The following is a 26,282-nucleotide window of genomic DNA, read 5'->3' as shown; positions in this document are numbered from 1 at the left end:
TGTTCTTCATACTTATTATGATAATGACACAATCGCACTCGTCTCGGAAAAGGCAAATAAGTCTGACATTCTCCTGAACAAATCGTTTCCACCGCGGTAATGCGCTCTTATTCGAGGGCCCAATGTGTTGCCTCTCACCACGGGCGGTCTCCTCCAGTCGACCTAAATCTATTAAATAGTTCATAACACCAAGATGCTGTTGTGATAACTGCCGAGCAGCGCTCACCTCTCGCCTCTGCAAAATGCCACGGAGCTCTGTAATGGCTTTATGTAATGCTGTGCACTTACCAAGATTATGGCACTGAAGTAATGCAATTGGGGGTAAAAGTATAATGAGACACATGTCAGTGTATTTCGTTCCAAAGACATCAATTGATCCGAATCGACTAGCTTTGATTCGGGAACCTGTAACTGTAGCAGACTCACTGTTACAAATAACAATCGTAAAAATATAGGTGCCAAAAAAGGATTGTCTGGAGTGATACCATAGAGCACAGGTTCCCAATACTGATCCTGGAGTAACCCCTGTCTTGCGAGTTGTAATGCTTTTCTACTGTAGTTCCTGATGACTCACATCATCTCAGGAGGAGCTTGTTAATTATCTAAGCTAGGTCTCCCCAAAGTGTCCCACAACACAGATGATTCAAAAATGGTGAAGCGAGCATCGCACTGAATGCTCTTGACCAGTTAAGATGCCTTTTGGAAACTACACTGTGGAAAAACACAGGTACCACAAAGGTTTATTGAGCGATGCCATAGCAAAACCATGTTTGATGCTCACATGTGAAAAACATATATAAAGGGTCTTCGCAATTTCTTTTACACAAGTGATTCTTTATGGAAACATAAATGATTCTTCTACAGCAGCCCTCAAAGAACCCTTTGCAGCACCTTTACGTTTAGGGAGGTTACGGCCAGAGTAATTGGAGCTGGTGGGTTGGAAGCAGAGCCAACACTAAAGTGTGCAGGACACAGTGTATTCTGCGACCAGGGGTGGAAATTACTGCCATACCTGTAGCAGTAGATTTCAACTCTAGTCACTGCTCTGGACAATTTCAGGCATTGTGTTCATGTCTTCAGCACACCTGGTCCACCTCATGAAGGACTTTCTAAGTAGCTGATGAGCTGGATCAGGTGTGTTGGGACAGTGAATAGTTGAAACTATGCAGGGCAATGGGTCTTCAGGACCAAAACTGAGGCTTTTAATAGATGGTTCTTTACCCATTTTTGTAAACAAGGCATGAGAATGTGGTTCTCCCTACAGGTACAGGTTTCTACAGTATGTCCAAGCCAAGAACCATCTACAAACTCAAACTCAGCCGAGGCTAAGAAGAATCTCAGTTCAAGTAATATAATAATGTCCGTTAACGAATATGTAAATTTTCTCTTTGCTAGGCTGCTGTGCCTAAGAGAATGGAAACAGGGTGTCTGGCATCTACAACCATCTCCTTCTGGAGAGCTGTTACTTGCTACCCATCTGCTCTTTTAAGTGTTTTTTTATTTTATTTCCAATGGCAGTACAGTCACCCTGACTCAGGCAACATTAATCAGGTCCATTCAAATTTTTGTGTGTGCGCTTGCTAGTGTTAGAAACCGCTTGGTTTAAAGGCAATCAGACCATCTTCGAGACATTATTAAATGTCTTTAAAAAGAGAAATGCTTCTGTCCCACAATACAAATCTGTTGTGTTAACATTATTTATGATTGCGTGTTACCTGTTGAGTAATAATTCTTCCAACAATCTCTGTTTGCCAATCCTGCAGCAGACATTTTGCACATTTTCCGAAGAATTGTGGTTGAGCTCACTTAGGAAACCTGAAGGCAAACCTGTACAATTTAAGACAATTCATTAGGCTACACTAATTCAGCCCTGTTACCTACAGGGGTGCCGTATTGAAGTGGGGAGTAAGGACGGTTCTATGGGCCTGTGACTGACAGGGGCCTTAGAAATTATATTAATTAAGCATTTTGACAGAACGGTTAGTGTTGTAGGACCCAGTGTAATATCTTTTCATGGGGCCCAAAATCTCTGACAGCACCCCTGGTTACCTATAGCAACAGAACTGATCCATGAATTGCTAAAGGAAAGCCATGTGTACCTCCATTAAGCAGAAAATGAGACCACATACTGTACATTAGCCATGTTTCACATAGCTGCACATGGCCATAGTGGTACGGTGACATTAGACTGCTTACAACCTACATATTAACCACTGAGCCTTAATTTGGACTGAATATTGGATCTCAAGCATTTCTGCTTAGCAAAAACTCTGAGCAAAACTCTTAGCAAGGGATTCTGTGTCGCAGGAGGGATGAGGCACTTGCCTGGCATATGTTCAGCCGTGAACCTGATACTCAACCTTTTGTTGAAACAAATTAAAACCTGTTTACAACCTGCTTAATAACTACCGAGCCTTAATTTTGGTCTGGAGATTGGATCCCAACAGTTTCTGCTTAGCAGCTTGAGACACAAGCCTAGGGTTAAATATGAAAGCACTGCAATTCTTTGATGGTGTGTTGTGCTTGACAATGGAAGCTAAAATGAGCATGAACAGCACAGGTACTTTCTTGGATGGGTGGGCCTAGACGCTCTGTCTGTTGTAATTAAGGTGTTTTTTCTATATCATGGAAATGTGCTAGACTCCATAGTTACTACTCCACTGCTTTAACACTGTTCCTGGTTGCAATTCCAATTAATGCATCAACTGAAATAACACCTGATCCAATGCATGGCACTCTGTCCCATTACCCTACCGCAATTCTGGGATCACGTCTATGCTGTTCCAAGTTTCATTATTAGCAAATGACAAATCTGTATCTGAAAAGATCACCAGCCTCTGCTAAAGAAGAAGATGATGATGATGATGATGATGGTGGATGCCTGTTTGAACGTTCATTTAGACAAGGTGGAAATGGGACCCGCGCATCTTTCTTCTTCTTCTTTATTCCTGGCGCACAGCTGTGAGCATTTTTGTGCAAGAAGAAGTGAGAAGGGAGAAGATTTTTTGGAGCTCTATCAGCAGAGGAGGAATCATAGTCCCCCCCACCCACACACACATCATATTCCTGCAACATGTCCCACATTACAATCCCCCTAAAGGCACCGGAGGAAGGCTCATCTCCATCAAACCCAGGGAACAATGGAGCTTCTAAGAAACCGCAAAAAGGGATTGGGCGAGGAACCATCAGTGAAACCTCGGCCGGAAACACGACTCACTATAAATACAAGACACTCGCCTCAGCTGCCAAGTTGCTTTTTTTTCCTTTTCCCTTCCTTCTCTCTCTCTCGCTCCTTCTCTCCTTCCAATCCCTAGCCATCTTTGCCTTTTCCACGCACGGTTACATACTAGCTCTAGAGCCCCAGCAAGAAAGAGAGAAAAAGAAGCGGAAGCGTGGTTCTTTTGAAGGAGCAGTCTCTCTGTCCTTCCCTCCTCTATCTCTACAGAGTGTGGGAGCAGGGTTAGGGAAGCCCAATGCAGTGCTGAAGCCCCATTTGCAGAGCTGCAGGTTTCCCTTGTGTTCCAGAAATACACCCCGCTCGCCCACTCCTGTACCCGGACGCCCGTCTTCGCCTCTCAGGCTGGGAGGGGCTTGAGGAGCTGAGCTGCTCTTCCTGATCGTGACTGCGGAGGGCTAAAGCGCTTTCCTGGCCTGCCCCGAAGAACCACCTGACTTCCTCCCCCGCACACCTAACAACCCAAGCCACCTCCTCTGCTCCGAAGTGAACCCCAGCTCCAGCGAAGGGCAGCAGGCCAAACGTGGCCCAGCTTGAGCTACCTGGAGTTGTCTAATGCGCCACAAACGGAGCGGAGCGCTCTCGATCTCAGCAGTTTAATTTATACAGTGGCGAGGGGATGCAGCTGGTACATGAGCGAGTCTAGGTGCTGAGGTCTTTATGAAGATAGGGCTAACTACTTCTTCTCTTGATAAAGGCGAGTGTAGAAACACAGCTTGCACAGCTTATTCAAAACCGGGCTCGTTTACACCGATGTCTGTCTCCTCCTATTGATGTCGAATCCGACCGCAACATTCTGCGCCGCACAATGGCTCGCATAGCAGACTTCATAACTATTGGCCCTATGAAGGTAATTCAATAAAGCCCTTTCAGCGAATTCATCACCTTTTCTGCAGCTCAACCGCAGTGTGAAAAGGGACGAGCCTATTCAAACAAACAGATCGCTGCTTTTCTGAGGAAACCGGCGAAGAATGTAGCGCCTCTCTCTCTCTCCCTCGCTCTCTCTCTCCTCACTAACACAAGTAACTATGGTAACGGGCCCTCTGCATGGCACTGCTTCCACATGCTCTCCAGAAATAAAACTGTTGGGCTAAGAGTGTGCAGGTAAAGACAAAAGATCCTGGGCAAAGCTATTTATAGCCACCAGTTTACATAATATTCATCCAGGCCATTGCTAGCGGATGGAAGCCGGGTGATGGAAGGGATGGTGCTCGGGCACAGGGGGCACTGACATTCCGGGGGAGAAGGGGTTGGAGGGCGCTGGGCTCCGAGCAGACAGAGGCAGAGCTGGTTCCGGAGGTCATGCTGAAGATGACTCCTGCAGGAGATTCGAGTTAGAGTAGAGGGAGGGAGGGAGGGAGGAGAGCAACTCAGGGAACAAGAGAGACAGCAGAAAAGGGAAGAAGGTTCCAAAGAGCACCAAGAGAAGGAGAACAGACTGCGGATTAGGAGAGCGCCGAGCCTGAATGGCAGGCTGGACGTGACTGGTCTTTAGCGCAGAGGTAGATGCACTGCTTTGCGGCTAGCACGTAGTTGTCAATTGGAAACTCCCATGGGACATCTGCTAGCAGCCTGAGGCAGCAAAAGAGGGAGGCCGGCGAGCGTCACCGCACCACCTATTACATCACCTCCCGACTCGTTGAGGTAACAAGTGTTTACAATGCGAGAGAAAAACATTTTGCAGGGAAAAACAAAAGGGACAAGCTTTAGCCACGAGGCTCCGTGAGCCACGCTCTCCGTTTTACACACCAACCCGCAACGTCAAAGCATAACAATGTGGGAGGATTGCTGGATTGCTGAAGGCCTGATAGCTGCCTGGCAAATACGTCAATATTCCCCTTTGTGCAAGAACTACCACTGCGCTTAGAGTCGTTAGAGCTCCGCAGACAGGAAAATAAAAAGGTGTATCAATCTGAAACAAGAGTCGACTGTCCTTTCTTTACTCAGACTTGACCTGAAATGGCAGCAAGAAATGATCAAGTCTTTTTCCACGATATTACATGGTAGGAAGGACGATTTCTCCTTCTGCCTTTTTCCCCTCCCCTCGTCCTTTTTTTGTGTGGGCAAAATTGGTGAACTTAATCAAATGAATCCCGGCTTCTCTCCGAGCATAACGAAAGAGCTCCATCTAGCCCACGTGTGAAGACATGACGTTCCTGTACAGCGAAGCACTCGTCTGGCCACGGTGGCGAGTGGAACAGCATCTTGTTCCTTCAGCACTTCATCTTGCAAAAGTTTCTCTCATTGATGAAGAGAGCTTTGAGCAGATAATGCATTAATTGCCCCATTAGGGGGAGGAGACAGTTCCCCAAAGCCGTGAGTCATCCAGATATGGCCCAACTGCTCTGATCAAAAGAAGCGCATACAGGCTCAGGATCTCATCAATGCGCAAATGGAGCCCCTCTGACTCATCTATTTATGCCTGTGTGTTAGATCCCACTAATGCTGTTTTGGCTATTATCCCATTGCTCGGTGAGAAAGGGTCTTTGGAAGGGGAGAGGGATTGCGCAATGAATGCTTTAGTCACACCGATCAGCCACATACTACAAAGGCCGAGATGCGCATTTCAAACGGGGGCACGCTGCAAGGGGATGCAGGTTTCTGTGTGAAGGAGTGAGGGGATGCGAATTGTTGTGACCGGGGAAGGGAAAGTGGGTTCAGCTTATGCAGTCTTAGTGCTCACATGACACTTCCCTTAGTTATTCCATGCAAAGGTCAAGCACTTTGTTGATCATCCTAGGGCCCCACCACCAGCCCTCTGCTGATGCAAACAGAGGGTGGACATGGAGTGACGTGTCATGAAGAGAGATTATAGTTGATTTGATCGAGCCCAGCTTTCTTGACGCATAAACTCCAGCGCCTGCAGTATAAAGTCACGTCTTTCTGGTCTCCAGGAGCAAAATGTGAAATGATCAATCAGCATAAAATTAACAGCAGTTCTATCAGAACATCAGACGACAGAACAAAGGATGCAGACGGTTCATAATTCAACGTAACACCACCAAAGGACGGGTTCATGTCTCTGTTCTTCTATCTATTCAACAAATATAAAGTCAGGGAGCATAAAGAGCGTACAGTTATTTTGCTGTTTAAAAGCTGCAGCTCAGCTGCCAGAGAGCAGGCCTATTTATAGCGCTGTAACCTTCCAGCACCAAGCTCTGCCTCTGCATCTATTCAAACTTGAGGTATAAAAGAGATGGTTCCTCGCTCCTTCTGCGGTGCGGGCACAGGGGGCACGTGAACATCGTGGTGTGAAAGAAAAGAGTGAAGCTTGGAAAACTTCACCTGAAAGAGATGCCTTCTAAGCAAAGCAAGGGGTGTGTGAGCGAGGGGGTTGGAACTATCCCCTTTTCCAGCTTTGGCTTCCACGGCAATTCACTGCAAGCCAGTGAACGGTCTCTGTTCCCCACAATGACTCTCCATGGAAACGATGCGCAACAGAAACAATACCCCTTGCCCGGTTGACGTCAGCCGCCGGCCTTCATCTGGCGTGTGGTGTGACAATGTCATGGGCTAGACTCAGACCGGCAGCTTCTTCTTTGTGAAGTGGGATCAACCGTTTCCACAATCATAGCACAGACATTTCGAAAAACAGGTGAGCTCAATGGCCAGAGTTGGAGCGCATCACTGCACGGCACGGGACGGGACGTACTGACTGCAGGTTGCAAATGTGGAAACACCACTAGAAAGTTCCTGAAGTCATTACTTAGCTTGGGCTTTGAGCTCATGCAGACGTTCCAAAAAAACATCCCTACAAAGCCATGGCACTACTATTTATTATTTATGTCAATATTACCAAGATTCGAATGAGAAACACTGCGACACCTGAAGGACATTTTTCAAAGAACATGACAAGCCTTGTTTGAATAGCTGCTTCTGCGGGGTTGCAGATTTTTGGCATTCGATACAGAACTCAATTAAACTGAAGAAAGACCTTGTAGGAAGTTATTGATTTATTCCTTTGAACACGCCCGAATCCTGGAACAAAAAGACTGCACTGTATAATTACAGTTCGATTACATTAAATTCTTTTGTCTGCACATTCTGGAACACTCACACCGCCTGTGGCAATACACACCTGAGGATTGACTTGTCATTAAACTGGCTTTTAAAGAGAAACATTTCTGCAACATATCGGGTTGATAGAAAGTCTGATTTATAAAAGTACCTCAATACATCCATGTAAAAATAGTCCTTTTGCTTCAGTAAGATCTTGGTTGCTGATTTCCAGTGAGTGCACTTTGAAGAGAACTTTTTTCCCCCTCCATTTTCATGAAATTAAACGTTTAGTCAATCACAGGTAACGTTTCGAGACAATTAATTAGTGGCACATGTGTAGTTATTCGACAATATGAACACCGAATCGGCAGATCAATCAGTACTGTTCAGACATTATGAGCACAGTCAGAGCCGACCAGCCTGTGAACGGGTGGCTCCCCTGCCCCCTGCCTGTACTGTCATTGTACTGTTCCCAGATGTAGCCGGTTTCCTGGTACTGTTTGTAAACATTATTGATGACGGTAGTCCTGAGCTCCTGATAGAGGGAAGCAGCCTCTTCCTGGTAAGGTCCCTCCACGCTGCCATAGTGGTGCAGCGCCCTGATTGCCAGGTAGTTGATGTTGATCCATATAGCTCCGCGCCAGTAGGGCGCGTCATGCTCAGTGTTGCGCTTCATGTAGAGGGGATCAGCACGCGAGAGCGAGCGCAGACCGTAGGGCGTCCACAAGCGGTCAGGATTCCGAATGTCCTGCAAGATGTGCTGCAGTTTCGGGGAATCAGGGGTCAGTACATGAAGCAGGAAGGGGAACAGGCTCACATAGCCGAGCGCATTCACATACTGAAGCTTAGGGGCTTTGCGTACGTAGCGCACCAGACGTGCCACGGGGAACTGGTGCCTTGGTTGCCCAGGAGGCACAAACACCTTCTCTTGCTGCAGAGACACGGCCTGGGTGTGGTTGCCATAGTCGCAGAATGCACGGTGCTGTTCGGACCAGTGTAGCTCATTCAGGAGGTTGTTGTCACTTAGGGTTAGGTAGGTACGCTCGTACTCCTGATGAGGCTCCCCAAGCAGTCGGGCCACGTTTCCCATGATCCTCGATGCCAGCACCATCCAGCAGTGCAAGTCGACGTGACGCTCATCTGCAGAAGGATGCGAGGCACGGGGGTAGTCATCCAGCCCCGATGTTAAGGTCTTAGGGTTGAGGAAAAGGTTGGTGTCCTTGTCTCTGCCTCGCCAACGGTAGGAGCTTGGCAAGGGACCAACCTGAGTGGTATTATACCACTCAAACCACGTCTGAAGTCTTGGGAAGAGCCTGCGGAGGAAAGGCAGTGTGTCCTGGGAAAGGGGCGAGTCTGCATGGGCCTCCAGTTGCTCTACAAGCTCCTCCAGTACCAGGAAAAGGGTAGGGGGGTTTGCATTCTCATTGCGCTGCACCACAAATTCCGATGGGACTTTGCTGCGTGCCTCGTCACCCAAGATCTGCTCACGTGGGATCCAACCCTCCACATTTATCAAGTCCAGCCAGTGTGCTACAGCCTCACGTGTAACCTGCGGGTCCCATTTACTCAGGAGGAGCTGGTGGAAGCCTTCATCCCACAGGAAGCCCCTTGGGAAGAAAGAGCGGGAGGGGACTGCGGTGAACAAAGCACCTTCAGGGTACAGCAAGGGGTGCTCATTATACATGGACTGTACCACAGACTGTCCAAAGAAGTATCCCATGCCACCAACCATGTTACTTAAAGCAGCCTTGCTAAATTTCACCTGGGATGGAGTGAACCCCTTAGCCTGAAGCCCAAAAGTCTTCTCAAACTTCTCATCGAAAGCTACCTTCCTCTTCTCCAGCTCTTCAGTCAGGACTGAGCCCACCAGTTGGTTTGGCCGGTCATGAAAGCTTCCACTCTCAAACAAAACTTCAATCTGGAAAGGGGTCTGGACGGTAACTTGGTGCACCAGAAAGTCACTCTCTATGCGGCTGTCTTTCTGTTGTTGCTGGTTGGGAGGAGGCTTGTAGGTATCCACAGCAATGTAAGGTCTTTTTTCTCCAGATGGGGGATGGAAAACAAACCTGCGATTGAGGCTGTTCTTCACTATGTCTGTCAGCTTGTCAAGTCCAGGGCTCAGCGTCTGCAAGTAATTATAGCTGAGGGGAAAAGAAAAAAAAAACAGAATGGCTTATTAAAATAAACAGGGCCTGTCCTCTGATATCCTTAGCCTTTATTACTCCACTGATCTCTGGTCTATTTGGACTTTTTAGTCAGGTCATCAGACTTGCCAATTCGATTTACTGTCAGACACTACATAGCTCATCGATTCAATGTGATTCAGTTCTTACTACTAGATAACACAAGGTTTTAATTTCATTATCGTACTGCAGTAACTCCATTACCATACTGCAGATTTCTTTGGTCATCTTATAGTCCAGATACTTTGTTTCAGCGTGGGTATGTTACATATCAAATCACACCTAATGGGTTTCCGCACACTCAAGTATTCTCAACCTGGATTGCTTTCCAATGTGTGAAACACAGAGACAGAATCCAGAGACTCTATTTCTAACCTACCACTTTCTTGTAATGCCTGTGCATATACAGAACGTTGCTGCCGTACCTGGCATATTTGCCACTAGCAGCTCCGCCAGCAGTGGGTTTGCGGAAAGTGATCTTGAAGTTTCCTAGTTCTTCCGAAGTTCCAGTAACAGAGCTCAGACGGCTCCTGTCCTCCACATGAGCCTGCAGGGAACCCTGAGTATCTGCAGCCACATAGAACATCAGCGAGATGACAGGAGCTTGGGGGGCAGAGCTCTGGAAAGAGTTGTGGGTAAACATGAATACAACGAGTAAACCAGAGGACTGGTCAAAAGCAGAACTGCACAAATGGACACTGAGGAGAGTTAATGTTGAGTGAAGTACACAAAAAACATTTTGTTGTTCTGCTTACATGCTGTTTGGCTGTGATCCTCCATGTCCAGTCGCCTCCATGTTCCCCTCCCATTCGCTTCACAAACTCTGTCGTGAGGGTGAAATCACTGTCATGGATCTCCTGGACACCAAAGTTCAGTCCATCGTGCATCAGCCAGCCATAGCCCTGCAAACGGTCCCCCTGTTCACAGGTGTGCCTAAGGTTCACATCCAGCTCAGAGAACTGACGCATCCACATCAAGCCTAAGGAGTCACAGACACAGACAAGAGACAGATACTGAAACATTACTGTTGTATGGGTGACCAGGGAACCGGGGGACATCATACACTATGTCCAAATGTTTTTTTTAAATGTGTGTATATAAATATCACACATATACACAATTGATTTCAGAAGAAATAACAAATGAGCAAATGTCCAAATACTTTTGTCAATGTAGTGCATCCACACCGGCAGCATTGCCTGAGGAAATAAGGAGAAGAAAACTGATCTGTAAAAAACATACCTGTTACAACGGACCTTGGACTTCTTGTTTTCATCCCAAAGTACACCTGCGGCCGGTAGGAACCCCAAAACCTCTCAGGGAACACAGCAGCACTGGTACTATTGGAGTCTAAGACCCGTGGCGAAGGGTGCAGGGTCACTACTCTCTTGGCCAAGGAGGAGCGCATATACAGGGCATAAAAGAACCAGACAAGGCTGAAAATGCACAAGCCAATGGAGATGTTGATGAAAACCTTGCCGATGTCCATCTTTTTTTTCTTTTCCTTGCGGCTCGGGAGAGTGGGTTTCTCCTCCTTCCGAGTGTGAGGCACTCCATCACCTGTCACATTCCTCTTCCTCTGCCTTCCCATTTTTCCACCCTTGACCTGGCCTGACCTGTCTGAGATTAAATTGTAAAGATTGGTTAGGAATTATAGAAATTCTTGAAATCTCACCAATATTGCAGTAAAACTAGGAACCCCCCCCCCCCCCCCCCCCCCATTTTCTGATTTTTCAAATTTAACTGGCAAAAACTTTGTAATGCAATTGATCCTAGTAGAATCCTAATTTCAGATATCAGCATATTTTACTAGTGATAACATTAGATCACCAGATCTTTTAAGCCATTATGACAGTATATCCCTAATGTTTATTTCTATGTTCTAATTTCTGTAAATAGTATTGTTATTGCTCTTTTAATTCTTATTTATATTGTGTATATAGTGTAAATTATTTATCCAAATTTTTTGTAACTGAGTGTCTTGCTATCCCTTTCTGCTGTTACACTGGGAATTTCCCCACTGCGGGACTAATAAAGGACTCTTATCTTATCTTATCTTAATGTAATTTTGACTAGTCTTATGTTTCCACTGATTCACACAGTATTTCACTCTCTCCTATCTGTAATTACATTTGTTCTACTAGTAAAAAGTCCAAAGTTATTTGTTGTTTTTTTTTTACAGTAAAAATAACTATTCCAGATATCTACACTGTAATTCTCACTAGCAGACAGTTCAGGTCCACAAATATGTGTAAATTAACTATTTATTAGTAAAACTTTAAATTCAAGATCTCTGTAATGCTGTAATTTTTTATACTAGAAGTAACATCAGATCTACAGATCTGCCATTTGAAGCCATTTGGACTAGTCATATTGCCAGGAACACATATCCTTAATGTAATTTTGACTAGCAAAATGCTACCATTGATTTACTGATTTATCTGTAGATAGAAATTGTAATTCCATATATATATATATATATATATATATATATATATATATATATATATATATATATATATATATATACACAGTAATACCGACTAGTTAAAACTCAAGCTTTTGATATCAATAATAATATTATTGTCAATACTCAAATTGTTGATATCTCTAATGAAAAGAGATCCAAAACTACATATATCCTAAATGCACATTACAACTAGCTAAAGCTACAAGAGATATCTTTTTACTAATAAGAATTACATTGTAGAGATCTGAAACTACAATGTCTATAAGCAAAAAAATATATAATTGTAAAGATCTGTAAATAAGTAATTAGAGAAAGTGAAATTCCATGTAAATCAATGGTAACATATGACTAGTCAAAACTGCATTAAGGATATGTTGTGGCGGCAATATGACTATTAAAAATGTCTTTGTTAATCTTTAGATCTGACATTATTACTAGTAAAACTTCTGAAATTATCTAAAATGAGTTCCTAAAAACTGCATTATAGAAATCCTGAGTTAAAGGTTTTACTGCTAAAGGCTGCTTAGGCTAAAACGGCTTGCAATACAAATACTAATGAAAGATATTTCTAATTTAGTTTTGACTAGTGATTTTTTTTCCCTAGTATGTATGTATAGTTAATGTGTATATTCTGTATTTAGTGTGTATATATTTGTATTATTTACTACTCAGAGGGACTATGCACCTAGCTAAGATTTTCACTCACCTTAAAAAAAAAAGGTCATTTGTAAAGTGACATGAAAATGAATGAAATTCGATTGTGATTTGAGAGTGGTTGGATTTTATGGTAGACTAGGTCTTAGTCAAAATTGTTAAAATGTTAAAAACTAGTCTAAATTACTAATGATGATAAATGCCCTCCTGTCCATGACCCAATAGATCTGTAGATCTGATACTAGAAAAATGCCATAGTTGATATCTGACATTAGAATTTCTATTAGGAACAACTGAACAACAGAGATCCTGAACCTGAGACTGAGATCACTGGCGATATTTTAGGCCACATACTGAAATGCCCAAACATCATAAACGTGTGTATAAGACTCATGTCAGAACTTAGTGTGGAAGTGAAGCTGTTCAAGCGGGTTTCAGTCCACTAGAGGGAGCAATATGAGGACATGCAGCCATTTCACTGCCGGCACTTCAGAGCAGGTACACCTAAGAGGCGGCGTAGCTCATATAACCGGTTGTGAACTGTGGCACCACCACTGCAGTATTACACAGTACCTGTGTATTAGCTTGTGTGTTATGAATGGTGACTTCTTTCATGTCCCACATTTGTCACATTTTTCATTTAATGAGATTATACAGCATTGCTGTATAAAAGGCTGCATAATTATTTATGTGTAATCTGATTTGGGGCGGTTCCTCGTCCCAGTATTTTACAAAAGTGCCCATTAAAATGCTTAACATACAGCCAGGTTCATTAGTATTTGGACAGAGACACTTTGTTGATGGTAGGGATGCACTGATACCGCTTTTTCCTTTCTGATACCGATACCAGATTTACAAGCATCTGCCGATAACCGTCACCAACTCGGACTTGAATACAGCTATAAATCCTGATATTTATAGTGTTCCACTTTTTATAGGTTGTACTTGTTTCCCTCTCATCCCAAATAAGATCTAATCAGCTTGAAAGAACAGTGTTTACTGGTTGAGTAAGTTTCAGAGCTCTGAAAAATAAAAATCCTCACAATGCAGAAATACGAGCAGGTGGGGAAGCATCATCCTTGCTAAAAAGCTTTTTAATTGTTTAAAATTCATATTTTAGAGCAGTAAATAAAACACTTAACCGTTATAACGGAAAGTGCTTACGCAGCAATTTCACTTTCAGGTACACATCTCTGGTACTAAACTTCAGTGTGTTTTCTTTAAGCATTTCCAAAAGGTGCTGTAAATGTAAAAGTCTGTTTAATGGTAATACCTATTTATGACTGGCTTTTACTGGTTATTTAAAACATGTGGTTTCATTAAGTATGCAAGTAAGTAAAGAAAAATAAAATAAATAATAATAATAATAATAATAATGTAGGGCGTCAGTAAGCTTCATGGTATCGCAGCTCTCTACTGCCGATACTGGACTTTTATTGCCTCCTGTCTGTGCAATTACCAAGCTTGGAGCTTCATGGGTTCAGAGCCAGTTTCACGGTGCTTGTCTATCATATTCGGCCTGTTTCTCTACATCATCTTCCACGTTCCCATTTAATTATACTCACTATACCTGAATCTGTATCATGCTCTCTGTCTTTTTGCTTAATTTCCAAGTTCTTGAGTTTTTCTCGTAGGTTTTTAAACCTCAGATCATATCACCTGTTAAAAATATGACACAACGGTGCTGCGAAAGGTGGCAGAGCCAGTTTATAAAAGATGTGAACGTGAAGGACACTTTGAGGGTCGACTCTGAGGTTCTTCACGCTCCCAGACTTTTACAAAAGTGTTTTTTAATGGTTTCAGTCAAAAAAGCATTTGTGGCTCCTTTAATTTTCAAGAGCGCCCATGTTACAGGAAGTTACAGGGGACTAGAGGGTGCAAGGCTGTTCCCAGCTTCATGTTGTCCCTACTCTAGCCCACCTGATCTGCCCCAAGAAGGGTCTGATCATCAGCTGTGGTCTACAGGAGCTTCAGGAGGACTGGGATCTGGGAGCCAGTCATTTACCCTGCTCTCATGCCCATTTCAGCCTCACAGTGGCCTTTTTAGGAATAAATCAATGACATGAATGAGAGGAAAAGCTCTAAAACTTACTGGTTTCCAATCAGCCAAGACAGGAACATGTAGCTGATGCTGATGTAGCACTAGCTAGGTGCAGCAGGCTAATTCAACGAAGCTAAGCTAGCTAGCTGGCTGTGCTTTTTCAAAATAAGAGTATGACGACCCTCACAAATCAAGCTAAACTTGAGTTCAGTCAGAAATATTTAATTTTAAATTAAGTTAATTGCAAATATGTCATGGATTCAGTGAAGGAATTTGCAACATGTGTCACCCAGCTAGCAAACCTAACAGCTGAATGAATGGGTTTCCGGTTAAACCCCTTCCGTAGCCTTAGCTAACTTAGCTAGCTTTCGGGCTATATTTCAGGGTGTTGCTCGTTACCAGAGTGCTGTTGCATCGCCTGTGCTTTTTAAAGGCTCTTATTAAATTGCATGTGAAAGAAAATGACCATTAAAGCACCGGGGTTACCTTTAAGGACGTGTCAGCTTTCGGCTGTACATCACTGCCTGGACCCTTCCTGACTGACGGACCGCTGCGTAGCCACACACGCGGGCTCTGTCCTCAACGGCGCCCTGGCTCACTCGCTCACTATTCCCTAACACTGAGCCATCATTGCTCAGCTAGCTCTGCTGCATGGTTCAGAAGATATGAAAGAATATGGGATTCAGATGTAATGTATGTGTTGATTTTGCTTTAATTATTAATGGACCCATTGCTGTATGTAGGATGGACTATGTGAGCTGATGTGAGGTAGGGGTGTAGTATTTACAGTACAGTATTTAGCAGCAAGTGTGCAAATTGGGACGTGGTGGTGGCAGCAATAGAGGTGTGTATGTGAGTGCAGATATTTAAATTTGATCTAAATATTGGTCCAATAAAGGTGCATGCATTTGTCACTGCAATCTGTGGTAGTGAACACACACGTGAACTAGAGGCAGGGAGTACACACACACACACACACGCACCCAGAGCAGTGGGCAGCCAACTCCAGCACCCGGGGAGCAGAGAGGGTAAGGAGCCTTGCTCCAGGGCCCAACAGTGGCAGCTTGCCAAGCCCGGGAATCGAACCCACAACCCTGTTATCGACAGCCCGGCGCTCTAGTTCGAATCCCAGTCATGCTGCTAGCCTTCGGCAGGCGGGGCCCCAAGAGAGCACAATTGGCCCAGCTCACTCTAGGGTGGGTAGATGGCGCAGGGTGGGTATGGGACGTGTGTTGGTCTTCACCCTCACTAGTGTCGAGAGCATTGCATGCGGTAGTGGTAGAATACGTACGGGCTGAGAAATTGGCAATCCAAATGGGTAAAATATCAGAAATTAAAAAATCGAAATACTGTTTTTCTACCTTGATATCTTAAGGGCATCACATTTTCATTCACTGAAGGAGTCACTGTTTCAAAAATAAGTACCAGTGCTAATGCATTAAAGATTGTACTACGCAACAGCGACAAAAAAACCCTTGTATTTAGCCATCAACTTTTCAGCACAACCTTATTTAGTGGCACTGATTTCCGCTGTATTTTAAGATGTACCATAGTCTGTGCTGCTTACCAAGCAACAGCAGAAAAGCTAGTGTTAGTGCCGGTAGCTAAAACAACTAGTACTGATATGAAATTGCCTTATAGCTTATAACTTTGACCAATTTTCTGACAAACTCACAGATTAGCCCCTGTGGTAAGACACTGTTGGGCCCTTGAGCCACTGTTGGGCCTTTAAGCAAGGCCTTCCACCCTCTCTGTTCCCCTGGAGCCAAAGCAATGGCTGCCCACCACTCTGGACATGTGTGCTCTCTGTCTCTGTGTGTGATCACTAGTGTGTATGTGTGTGTGTGTGTGTGTTCACTGCACAGATGGGTTAAAGTCAAGGCCGAATTCCATCTGTGTCCAACACTAATGGTGAACATGGTTGTCTTGTAAATATACTGGTTAGAATTTGAGCACCACTAGTTCTCATACAGCTGTAAATTGGAGCACAGCCGAACATTATGCATGCTGTGTATGGGTCATGCTACCAAAACCCCTCTGTGTATACCTACTTGGTAAACACGTGGATGAATTGTGTGTATGGTAACTGATGCTGAAAATCTAGGGAGAATCTGAGATCTAGAGGGAATGCTGGCACATGCGCTGGTCCACCAGTAGAGGGCAGCATATGGGCAACTATGGACAATCTCACTTGGACCCAATTAAAATGTTGAATAGTTATTCTGTACATGATTTGCTTTGCTGATCTGGACAAATCCTCTCTTAGTTACACAAGTAGAAATATGGTTTATATCACATTAATATGCCCCACAATCAAATACTATCAAATCTATTGTTCACATACAGCAAGTATTATTAGCTAAGGTGATATGGTGAACTTCAAAAGTTCACTTCAAAAGGCGCTCCTGTGGTTTGGGATGGTTTTACAAGGTTGACAGAGCAATTAGAGTGGAGAGTTGATTTGAACTATAGGAACCATTTGAGCATGTGCAGTAAACCCCCACGCCAACATTTGTTTACCTACAAGTGAGAAGTCACACTGATGGGATTAATGGGATTAAGCCGCTGCAATTATAGAGTTCAACAAAGCATAAAAAGGCAAAGTGTTTCCTGATGAACAGGCCTCATCCTTGATCTCTGGAGGGGTCAAATAAATGAATCAATGAGAACAGAACACAGGAGCAATGAGTGCAGGCTGTGGGCTCTGGATTGCCATTATCACTGCATTAGTGGAGACAAAGAAGGTCTCAGCAACTCCAAACCCAGACTGTCCTGAAATTGGTGCTTTTCCACCCAAGATTTGACTCTCCACATATTGTCAGTATTCTACTTTTCCACAATTGTACATCTGCTGAGAGTCAGTAGATGGCGCTACAACATAGAAGATGTTTGAGAAGAACAGACACACACATGATCATAAAACTATTAAAGGCCTGTGCACCGTGCACCGTGCCTTCAAACATCTCATCTATTTTAAGATGTTCTGGAAAGGTGCTCACCTTCAGGCCATGTCTGCTGGATGTAAACGCTGGTCTGTTTCATTTACAGACCAGCACATCAGAATCAACTTCTGGGGCATGTTGCTTGAAGTCATGTGTATCTACATGACACCAGGCAGGAGATCTGCAGAGCATGCAACAGGTATAAGCATAACCACCAGAGAACCTTTCCATTGATTCCAGGCTACTAGAAGAACTCTTCTGTATGAGGCTGAAAACCCATTTAAGGTTTAATAAGGGTTCCACTCTTCAAAAAATAAGGATCTTCAGAGTGACGCCACAGAAGAACCACCTCTAGTGAATGAGCCGTATGAGGGCAAAGAACCTCTTCAATGCTTAAAGGATCTCTCCACAATGTCCTTTTTGGGATCTACTGTATCTAGGACCACCAGGCACGAACCATTTCAGCAATCAAACGGTTCTTCTAAATATCATAAGTCTAAGTAGAGTCCAAGAGAGTAGAAGCACTTTTTTACTTCCCTTTATTTGCCCAATTCTAGCTGAGCCAATTAACCCACCCACTCATCAGGACCTCCCCCCATCACTTGCATCAATGCTCCTGACACGGAGGCTAAGGACAAGCACATGCCTCCTCTGATACATGTGAAGCCAGCTGCCGGCCTTTTCAGGAACTGCTGCCAATGCATAATCACGATGTAGCCAAAGTGATAAGAGTAACAAGGCGGATCCCCAGCTCGGATACATCAGCCAACAGACGCCTGTGCCAGCCCTGTGGAGAGCACCATCTACCCACTCAGAGAGAGCATAGCCAGTTGTGCACTCTCAGGCTCCGGCTCGGGATTTGAAGTCTCAATCCTTGGGCCTGTGAGATTATATCATGAGACTAGAGGGAACTTGCTTGCTCAATATAACCCTGAAACCAGACAAGCAGAACAGCGTATATTCTAAGAAATGCCATATAAGGAAGATAACAAAATGTACATGTTAGGTGTAACTGGATCAGCACATGGCAGTTGAAACTTGTTCACGAAAAGAGGAACCACCGCCCAAGGCGTACACATATTGATAGTGATTAGATTAGCAGAAGCTCTAGTGAAAGTGTAAAATGCAGACATAAAATGCAGCCGACAAAGGCACCAATCAGAACACGCAAAACACAGGAGGCAGAAGTGAAACTAGCCAAGTTAGGACTAGACGACGCCCTGCTTTGTGAATATAAACAACGTAGCCTGAAGTGTCTTTCAGACTACACCCGACATCTCTGTATGTTATGTAGTCTCCGTTCTCTGCAGACCAACGCAATAAAACTCTTCTACTCAAGGCGGACAGCTCTCTGTGTGATCTTTCCCTCATTCACGAGCATGCTGGGCATAGACTAAGAGCTATGTTCCCAACAGGCCATAGTGGCAGCATCTTAGCCTGCTGAGACACTCCAAGACAAAGGGTTCTCTGACAAGGTAGAGAACCTCTTAGGCTCTCTGACAGGCCATGAAGAAGTATATAAAGGTTTTAAGAGGTTTTACATCCCGTGTGGCGCTTCACACTGACACAACTCCTACGCACAAATAGTTATTTAATAGATCCATCCATTAAAAGATTCTTTAAAGAACCAAAATATGCTTTATTATGAAGAATATGAGGCCAAATCTCAGCCTAAAAGATACAGTACAAAGTAGAAGGTGGTGAATACCTTGAAACGTCAAATTTGACCAGTAGGTGTTGATAGTGGAGCACTTGCAGAACACGTAATCCACTCTCAGATGGTGCAGAATTACATACTTTGGCTGGTACTCTGAGTGGGAAGGTAAAAGCCTCTTCGACATGGTAAATAAACCGAAATATCAATGGTGTTGTGGCATACAGGTCTCACTAAAACTCTCTGAAGCTTATGTAAATACCCAGTTCACTGTGTATAAACACTGGCCTGTCTGTATTATAATGCCAACATCCTCTATAAAAGAATAGTGCCTCTGTAAAGCACAACCCACCTGCATAAATAGAATGATTAATAATGGATAATCATTTAGGATCAATACTTTTGGCCCATTGACTAGGGAATTCACTCATCACCTGAATATGACAGAATCCAATGGATACTTGAATTGAGCAACCACCCACAGGGACGTTACTGTCTGGGCTGATTGACATGGATCTACAGATGCAACAGGTAGAGATTAGGTAGAAAAGCACTGGAGTTCACCTTCAGATGGCACCAAACCTCTAGATCTGCCTGATAATAGCATTGTTTCTCTGTAGTGGTGGTTGGTGTAGTGCAGTGCATAGCATCACCACTTTCCCTGTGGCAGACTATCTATTCCCCAGAGGAGCAGGTAAACTACACTACACTAAAGAGAGCCTTTGGGTAAGACTCCTAACTCTGAATTCCTCTACTTGCGTAATATGATTCAGATGCAAGACGATGATGAAGAAATCAATAGAAATGCTCAAAATGACCTGGAATAAAATATTTTTACATTGACTTCCATTGAAAGTAACTATTTTGGAGATACAACAACTCAATACATATGAATGACCAATGCCAATGATCACTACAGATGACAGATGTTATACTATTTGTTTTGCCATCTCGATCATGAATTTAAAAACCACCATGATAACACATACACTATATGACAAAAGTATTGGGACACACCTCTTAATCACTAAATTCAGGTGTTTCATTCAATCCTATTGCCACAGGTGTATAAAACCAAGTCTGCCTTTACACATGTTAGTGAAAGAATGGGTGGGTCTAAAGAGGTCACTGATTTCCAGCGTGGTTCTGTAATAGGAGCCACCGATCCTAGATCTTTCACCATCAGCTGTGAGTGGTACTATTGAACAGTGGAAGCATTTAGGAGCAACTTAGCCACCGAGTGTCAGACCACGTAAAGTTACAGCGTGGGGTCAGGGCTGAGTGCTGAGCTCAGAGCATAGTGCTGCAAAGAGGGACCAACTCCACACCAATGTCTATGGGTTTAAAATGGGAGGTCATAAAAGCTCCTGTAGGTGTAATGTGTGGGTGTCCCAATACTTTTGTACCTTTAAAACTGATAGACAGTATGTAAATGAGTTCTCATTGCTTGCTCTGAGTGATCACTGCAAGAGTGGGCGGTGACATCGCTAATAAAGGCTCTTCACTTCATACCCTCGCTAACATGCCCATATGGGGCCTGCATGGGTAGCCCAACTGGGAACCAGAAAGTTTTGTCCTTGGGTCCTTGTTCTCATATATGAATGCCCACCAGGGTCAGTGATGGGCCCAGGAGGGCTTAAACATGAGCCCAATCTGGGTTGTCCACTGCACACACAAGGGGTCTAGATGGGACCTATATGAGATTAAGATGGGCTGTAACAATTAGGTCCCAGTAACAAAGTATGTACAAACCCAGTCAGAGCCCATGCCCACCTGGAACCCACCTATTCCACCCATGTGAGCCCCACATGAGCATGTTGGCTGGGACATCTCTATTACAAACATGCTTCTGTATGTAACTGAAAGTGGTTCTTCTAATGAATCCCTCACTTTTTTAAAAAGAGTGCACTCGGACATTGAATACCCCTGGCTCCCATCTTCACCCATGTCCTAAGTCTGACCTGCCACAGGTGTCTCCCTGTTGTACACTCATAGATATTCCTAATTCTCAGCCACAACTTATGAAGGATTTAATTACTAGCCAGTGAGCTGAATCCAATGTATTGGAGCAGGGAATGCATTAAACCTGCAGTGAATGGCTCTGTGGATTGGGACTCAGCCTTCAATTATAGACTGCCTCAGTCTTTTTTTGTACATACATTCAGCAGAAGGTTTTGGACTTCAGCTCCACTGGCACTTGCTAGAGAACATACTCAATGAAAAGACATGAGCCAGAGTGGCTGTTAGCCCTAATGAATTAGCGCTGGCCTCGTAGATGTGACTCCTCAGTCATCCAGCCTAGAGGGGTTTTTTTGTAATGTCAGCTATAGACAGTGCTTTAACCTTCTAAACAGCTGCACCCATTGCTGACACAGATGTGCAAATGCACACACATCCACACATGTTCCTGTAGAGAAGTTCTGTCAATAGAATAGGACTCTCTGGAGCAGAGAGCACCTATTGGCACTATCATGCCTATCATACAATGCCAGGCCTGGGTCTAGGAGTTGGGGATGAGGTGGGGTGGTGGTCACCCAACACCCTGACCTCACTAAAGCTCTTGGTGCTGAATGCAATCAAATCCTTATAGCAATGCTCCTCCAAAATCCAGTAGAAAGGCTTTAGCTGGATGATCCTTTTTAATATCCGTGATTTGGGAACAAATGAATGAGCCGGTGTCCCAATACTTTTGTCTAGTGTACTTTGTTAGATGTTTTGATGCCAGAAACAGCTACTCTCTTTTACCAGGGTTTGTTATGGGACAGGCTTGCTAATTTGCCCCCTGTTAATTAGATTACCCCCCCCCCCCCCCCCCCCCCCCGCCCCCCTGATTTCTAACGTGCTCTAGGTCAGTGTGGTCATCTTCCTCACTAGGTTTAAGAAAGTACTGAGGCATCATTGCTTCTCCAAGATCAGGGTTAAAAGGATATACCATCTTGTAAACATTGCTTTTACAAAACCCTGGACTGTCTTTCCTCCTGTTGTTGTTGATGATGATGAATTTGGTTGATGTATAGGCTGACAAGTTTCTTTGCGACACGTTAAACCAGTGCAAAACACAATAGTGCTCTTTTAACTTAAATTAAGTCCTCCTTCAATAGCCCAGCCTTCGTCCTTGTGCCTTTATGTGTCTCATTTCACACGCTTAATTCGTGAAAAATTGCCCAAACGTGAACCGCAGCATCCAGCACCTCCCCTCGCCTAGCGCGTTAGCTTAATCCCACCCGCATTCCGCCACGTCCCGCCCTCCCGCGCTGGGATTGGCGGATTCGACCAACGGCGTCCAATTCCAGCGCAGGAGGAGTGAGACGACAGCCAATCGTAACGCAGGGTGGACGGGCTCTTCTCGATAACGGGTGGGAAAAGAAAAAAAACGCCTCACTTGCTGGCGGAGCGAAGTCACATGACTCCCAGTCTCTGCCTTCTGCCAGTGCTGGTGGAGCTCAGCGGGGAAGCGTACTGCATCCTTCCTCTCATGCAGAAATAGATATTTTTGTACCCGTAGAAGTCTAATACACACAGAAAAGGAGGGATATCTGAGGTAAATATATTTTAATCTGTCTTTTAAAGCAGTTTTGGGGATTTTGGAGGTGGGAGGAGGTTTTGTTATTATTGATTTAGTGGGATTTGGTTTTGGCTGGGTGAGAATTCAGAGATGCAATGTGAAACGGTCCATGTCAGAGATATAGGGGATGAGATATGGGATGGGTGTTGGGATAAGGGCGTCATAACTTGGAGTTAGTGCCATTCTTTATGCTGTCCCTTTTTGTCATCTTTGTGATGGGAGCAGAACAACGGCTATGTAAGGGATAGTAGAGAGTCTTATAGACTTTGATTGATGCCCTTTCGTGCATGCAGGTGTGTGTGTGTGTATGAGACAGAGAGAGAGACAGAAAGAGAGAGAGAGAGAGAGAGAGAGAGAGAGATGAGAGAGAGAGAGTTGCACCAGCTGCTTAAGTTGCTTGAAAAATTGCATAGAACAGCAGCACACGTCCCAGTTAAGGAGGAACGTACTGTGGGACTTTAGGGCTCTGAAAGGTGGGTTTTGAAGGTGCATTTGTTTTGGTGGTCTGCTGAGATCTGTGGGTTTCACGATGCTAAAAGATGATGGAAAATGGACCTAAAACTGCATGGGTGTTAGTCCTGGATTCTAGTGTGGTTTAGTATTTGAGCTGCCTGTGCAGAAGCCCAGTGGTCAACAACCCATCTATCATCCTGCACTTTTAAAAATGAAGGTGATGCAAAGGGTTCTTTGAGCAATGCCATGTAGAAGCATTTATGTAAAAAAAAAAAAAAAAAAAGATGTGTAAACTGTTAAATTAGGTAAGAGCCTTTAAGGTTCATTAACCTTCAAAATGTTCTTCACTCTCACAGATTCAGGTTTCTTCCAAAAGAACCTTTCATAGCACCCTTAATTTTAAGAGTGTAGACCAATCCACCCCTCGGGATTCATCTAATTCCTGGATTCAGACAATCAGACATCACTTGTTTAGCCAAATGAGGTGTCTTTGGTTTAGGCAGGGGGCAGGTAGGAAGGTAGATGTTCAGGAGGAGGGTTGGGGACTACTGTAGAGGCATGTATGATAGGGTTCTTCAAGTTCTTCAAGTTCAGTCCACCACCCCTCTGGATTCATCTAATTCCTGGATTCAGACATTCAGACATCACTTGTTTAGCCAAATGAGGTCTGTTGGGTTTCCTACCTGAAGGCAGGTAAGAAGGTAGATGTTCAGGAGGAGGGCTGGGGACCACTGTAGAAGCGTGTATGATAGGGTTCTTCAAGTTCTTCAAGTTCTTCAAGTTCAGTCCACCTCAGGATTCATCTAATTCCTGGATTCAGACATTCAGACATCACTTGTTTAGCCAAATGAGGTGTCTTTGGTTTAGGCAGGGGGCAGGTAGGAAGGTAGATGTTTGGGAGAAGGGCTGGGGACCACTGTAGAAGCATGTATGATGCTCTTCCTCTCTAGAGAGGCCACCCAGGTGCTTGTTCAGTCTCTCGTCACTTCCAGACTTGACTACTGCAACTCTCTTCTGGCTGGTCTCCCTCTGCGCACCATCAGGCCCCTGCAACTCATCCAGAATGCAGCGGCACGGGTCGTCTTCAATGTCCCAAAATTTAGCCATGTCACTCCACTGCTGCGTTCTCTCCACTGGCTTCCTGTAGCTGCCCGCATCAGATTTAAAACCCTGACGCTGGCCTACAAAGCCAAGAACGGACCAGCCCCTCCGTATCTGATGGCAATGGTCAAAAGCCGATCCGCACCAAGAGCCCTTCGAGCTTCAAGTACGGCTCGGCTCGACCCACCATCCCTCAAAATCCACGGAAGACAAGCGTCCAGGCTTTTTTCTGTCCTGGCACCAAAGTGGTGGAACGAGCTGCCCCTGGATGTCCGAACGGCCGAGTCGCTCGCTGTCTTCAAACGCAGACTGAAGACCCACCTCTTCAGAGAGTACTTGGACGAATAGTTCTATGGTTGCCTTATTGTATTGTGTTTAGCAATGTCTAAGCTTGGAGGTATCTTTTGTATTAGTCTATTCTAACTAGCTGAGGTTTTCTTGGGTAAATAGCAAAGCACTTTGTAAGTCGCTCTGGATAAGAGCGTCTGCTAAATGCCGTAAATGTAAATGTAAATGTAAATGTATGATAGGGTTCTTCAAGTTCTTCAAGTTCTTCAAGTTCAGTTCACCACCCTTCTAGATTCATCTAATTCCTGGATTCAGACATTCAGACATCACTTGTTTAGCTGGATGAGGTATGTTGGGTTTCCTACCTGAAGGCAGGTAAGAAGGTAACTGTTTGGGAGATGGGTTGGGGACCACTGTGGAAGCATGCCTGATAGGGTTCTTCAAATCCCGTCCAGCACAGTTTGGGAATTTTCCTACATTCCTAAAAAGAGGTTCTTTGAGGGTTTCTGGCTTAGTAAAAGCAGGTCGATAATAAAAACACCAAAGAATCCTTAGAATATTTAAATGGTTCTTTGCTTGGTTGAAATGGCTTGTTTCTATGTTGGGAAACATCTTTTAGATGCTTCTTATAGCACTTAAAAGGGTGGCACTATTGGTAAGTCAAAGAACGACATCTAGTTCAATTAATCTGTTAATTAGGAGATTTGGTAGGTGTGTTTGAGCGAGGATATCACCAAACTGTGGAGCCCTCACACCAGCCCTCCAGGACTGGAACTGAAGAGATATGGGGATATGCCACTAACTAAATATGACTAATTTTAATCAATATAGCCTAATGATGGAGGATGGCTTGTAGGCCACACTAAAAATGGCTTTAGAAATAGGACACTTTGGTATACTATAAGGCATAGCTAATAAAATACATTCTACAGTGCCTAAACAAGTGTCTAGTCAATGATTCTGTGGGCTCAGATTTGCATATCTGATGCCTAGGCTTCTGTTGAGCGTTGCTGAAAGATAAACTGCATAAATATAGTAGTCTCAATGGTGTTTGATAGCTGAGTGATAAGTTCATGGAAGTCCCTGTGATGTGAAGTTCAATGATTCTTCTCAGTTCTGCTCCAGTAGATCCCACCTCCGCTGGATTTTTTTTTTGGCATTTCCCCAGCTCTAACACACCACATTCAGCTCATCAGATCATCAATAAGACCTTCCTGAGGTCAAAACTATATATATATGTTGGAGCAGGAAGAACATTGTATTGTGCGGTGAAGTATTGGGAAACACTGATGTAGATGATAATGAGGAGTTCAATAGACTTGTCGTTTCTTTGGCTACAAAAGAATGGCCTAGCTCATATAATGGACTGCAGCTGGCTTTTAGCTCAATCCCTTATTCACTTACATCTAGCAGACTAAACATCTCCACAAGGGGGTGCTGCTTATATTCATATAGCTTGTGGTGTTTTGCATTAATGACACTGCGTGTCCTGGTTTTTGTAACATGTTAAATGCAGCAAAACCGAATGTAGTACAGTACATGAATGCAGTTTGCATTGGCTTCAGTAGGACGTTTCAGAAACATTTTAGTTCATTTAGAACCATACCACTCTAAATGGACAAAAGTATTGGGACACCTGCTCATATAAAGTTTCTTCTGAAATCAAGGGTATTAAAAAGGGATTTTTTCCTGCTTTT

The 26,282-nt window shown here is 44.1% G+C and overlaps 2 protein-coding genes across 19 annotated transcripts in view; one reads left to right on the top strand and one right to left on the bottom strand.

Annotated features, from left to right (window-relative positions):
• Positions 1-6,994: 6,994 nt before the first annotated feature.
• On the bottom strand, positions 6,995-15,145 carry mogs (mannosyl-oligosaccharide glucosidase). Its single transcript, XM_072670112.1, has 5 exons — positions 15,069-15,145; positions 10,660-11,037; positions 10,173-10,396; positions 9,843-10,036; positions 6,995-9,375 (listed from the first exon to the last, which is right to left on the bottom strand). Exons 2-5 carry the CDS (start codon positions 11,006-11,008, stop codon positions 7,611-7,613), a joined length of 2,532 nt encoding a protein of 843 aa, XP_072526213.1. The 5' UTR covers positions 11,009-11,037; positions 15,069-15,145; the 3' UTR covers positions 6,995-7,610.
• Positions 15,146-22,618: 7,473 nt separating this feature from the next.
• Positions 22,619-26,282, top strand: part of LOC140547029 (neurexin-1a-like) — a 495,217-nt gene continuing 491,553 nt past the window's right edge. For all 18 annotated transcript variants that reach the window (XM_072670538.1, XM_072670515.1, XM_072670531.1 and 15 more), the window contains exon 1: positions 22,619-22,719. The gene's annotated coding sequence lies outside the window, so the exon portion shown is untranslated. The remainder of the gene's footprint in view (positions 22,720-26,282) is intronic.

This window comes from Salminus brasiliensis, chromosome 24, assembly GCF_030463535.1.
Source record: "Salminus brasiliensis chromosome 24, fSalBra1.hap2, whole genome shotgun sequence".
NCBI lineage: Eukaryota > Metazoa > Chordata > Actinopteri > Characiformes > Bryconidae > Salminus > Salminus brasiliensis.
Note: the sequence above shows the minus strand (reverse complement) of the source record. Positions and strands in the feature narration are given on the sequence as shown.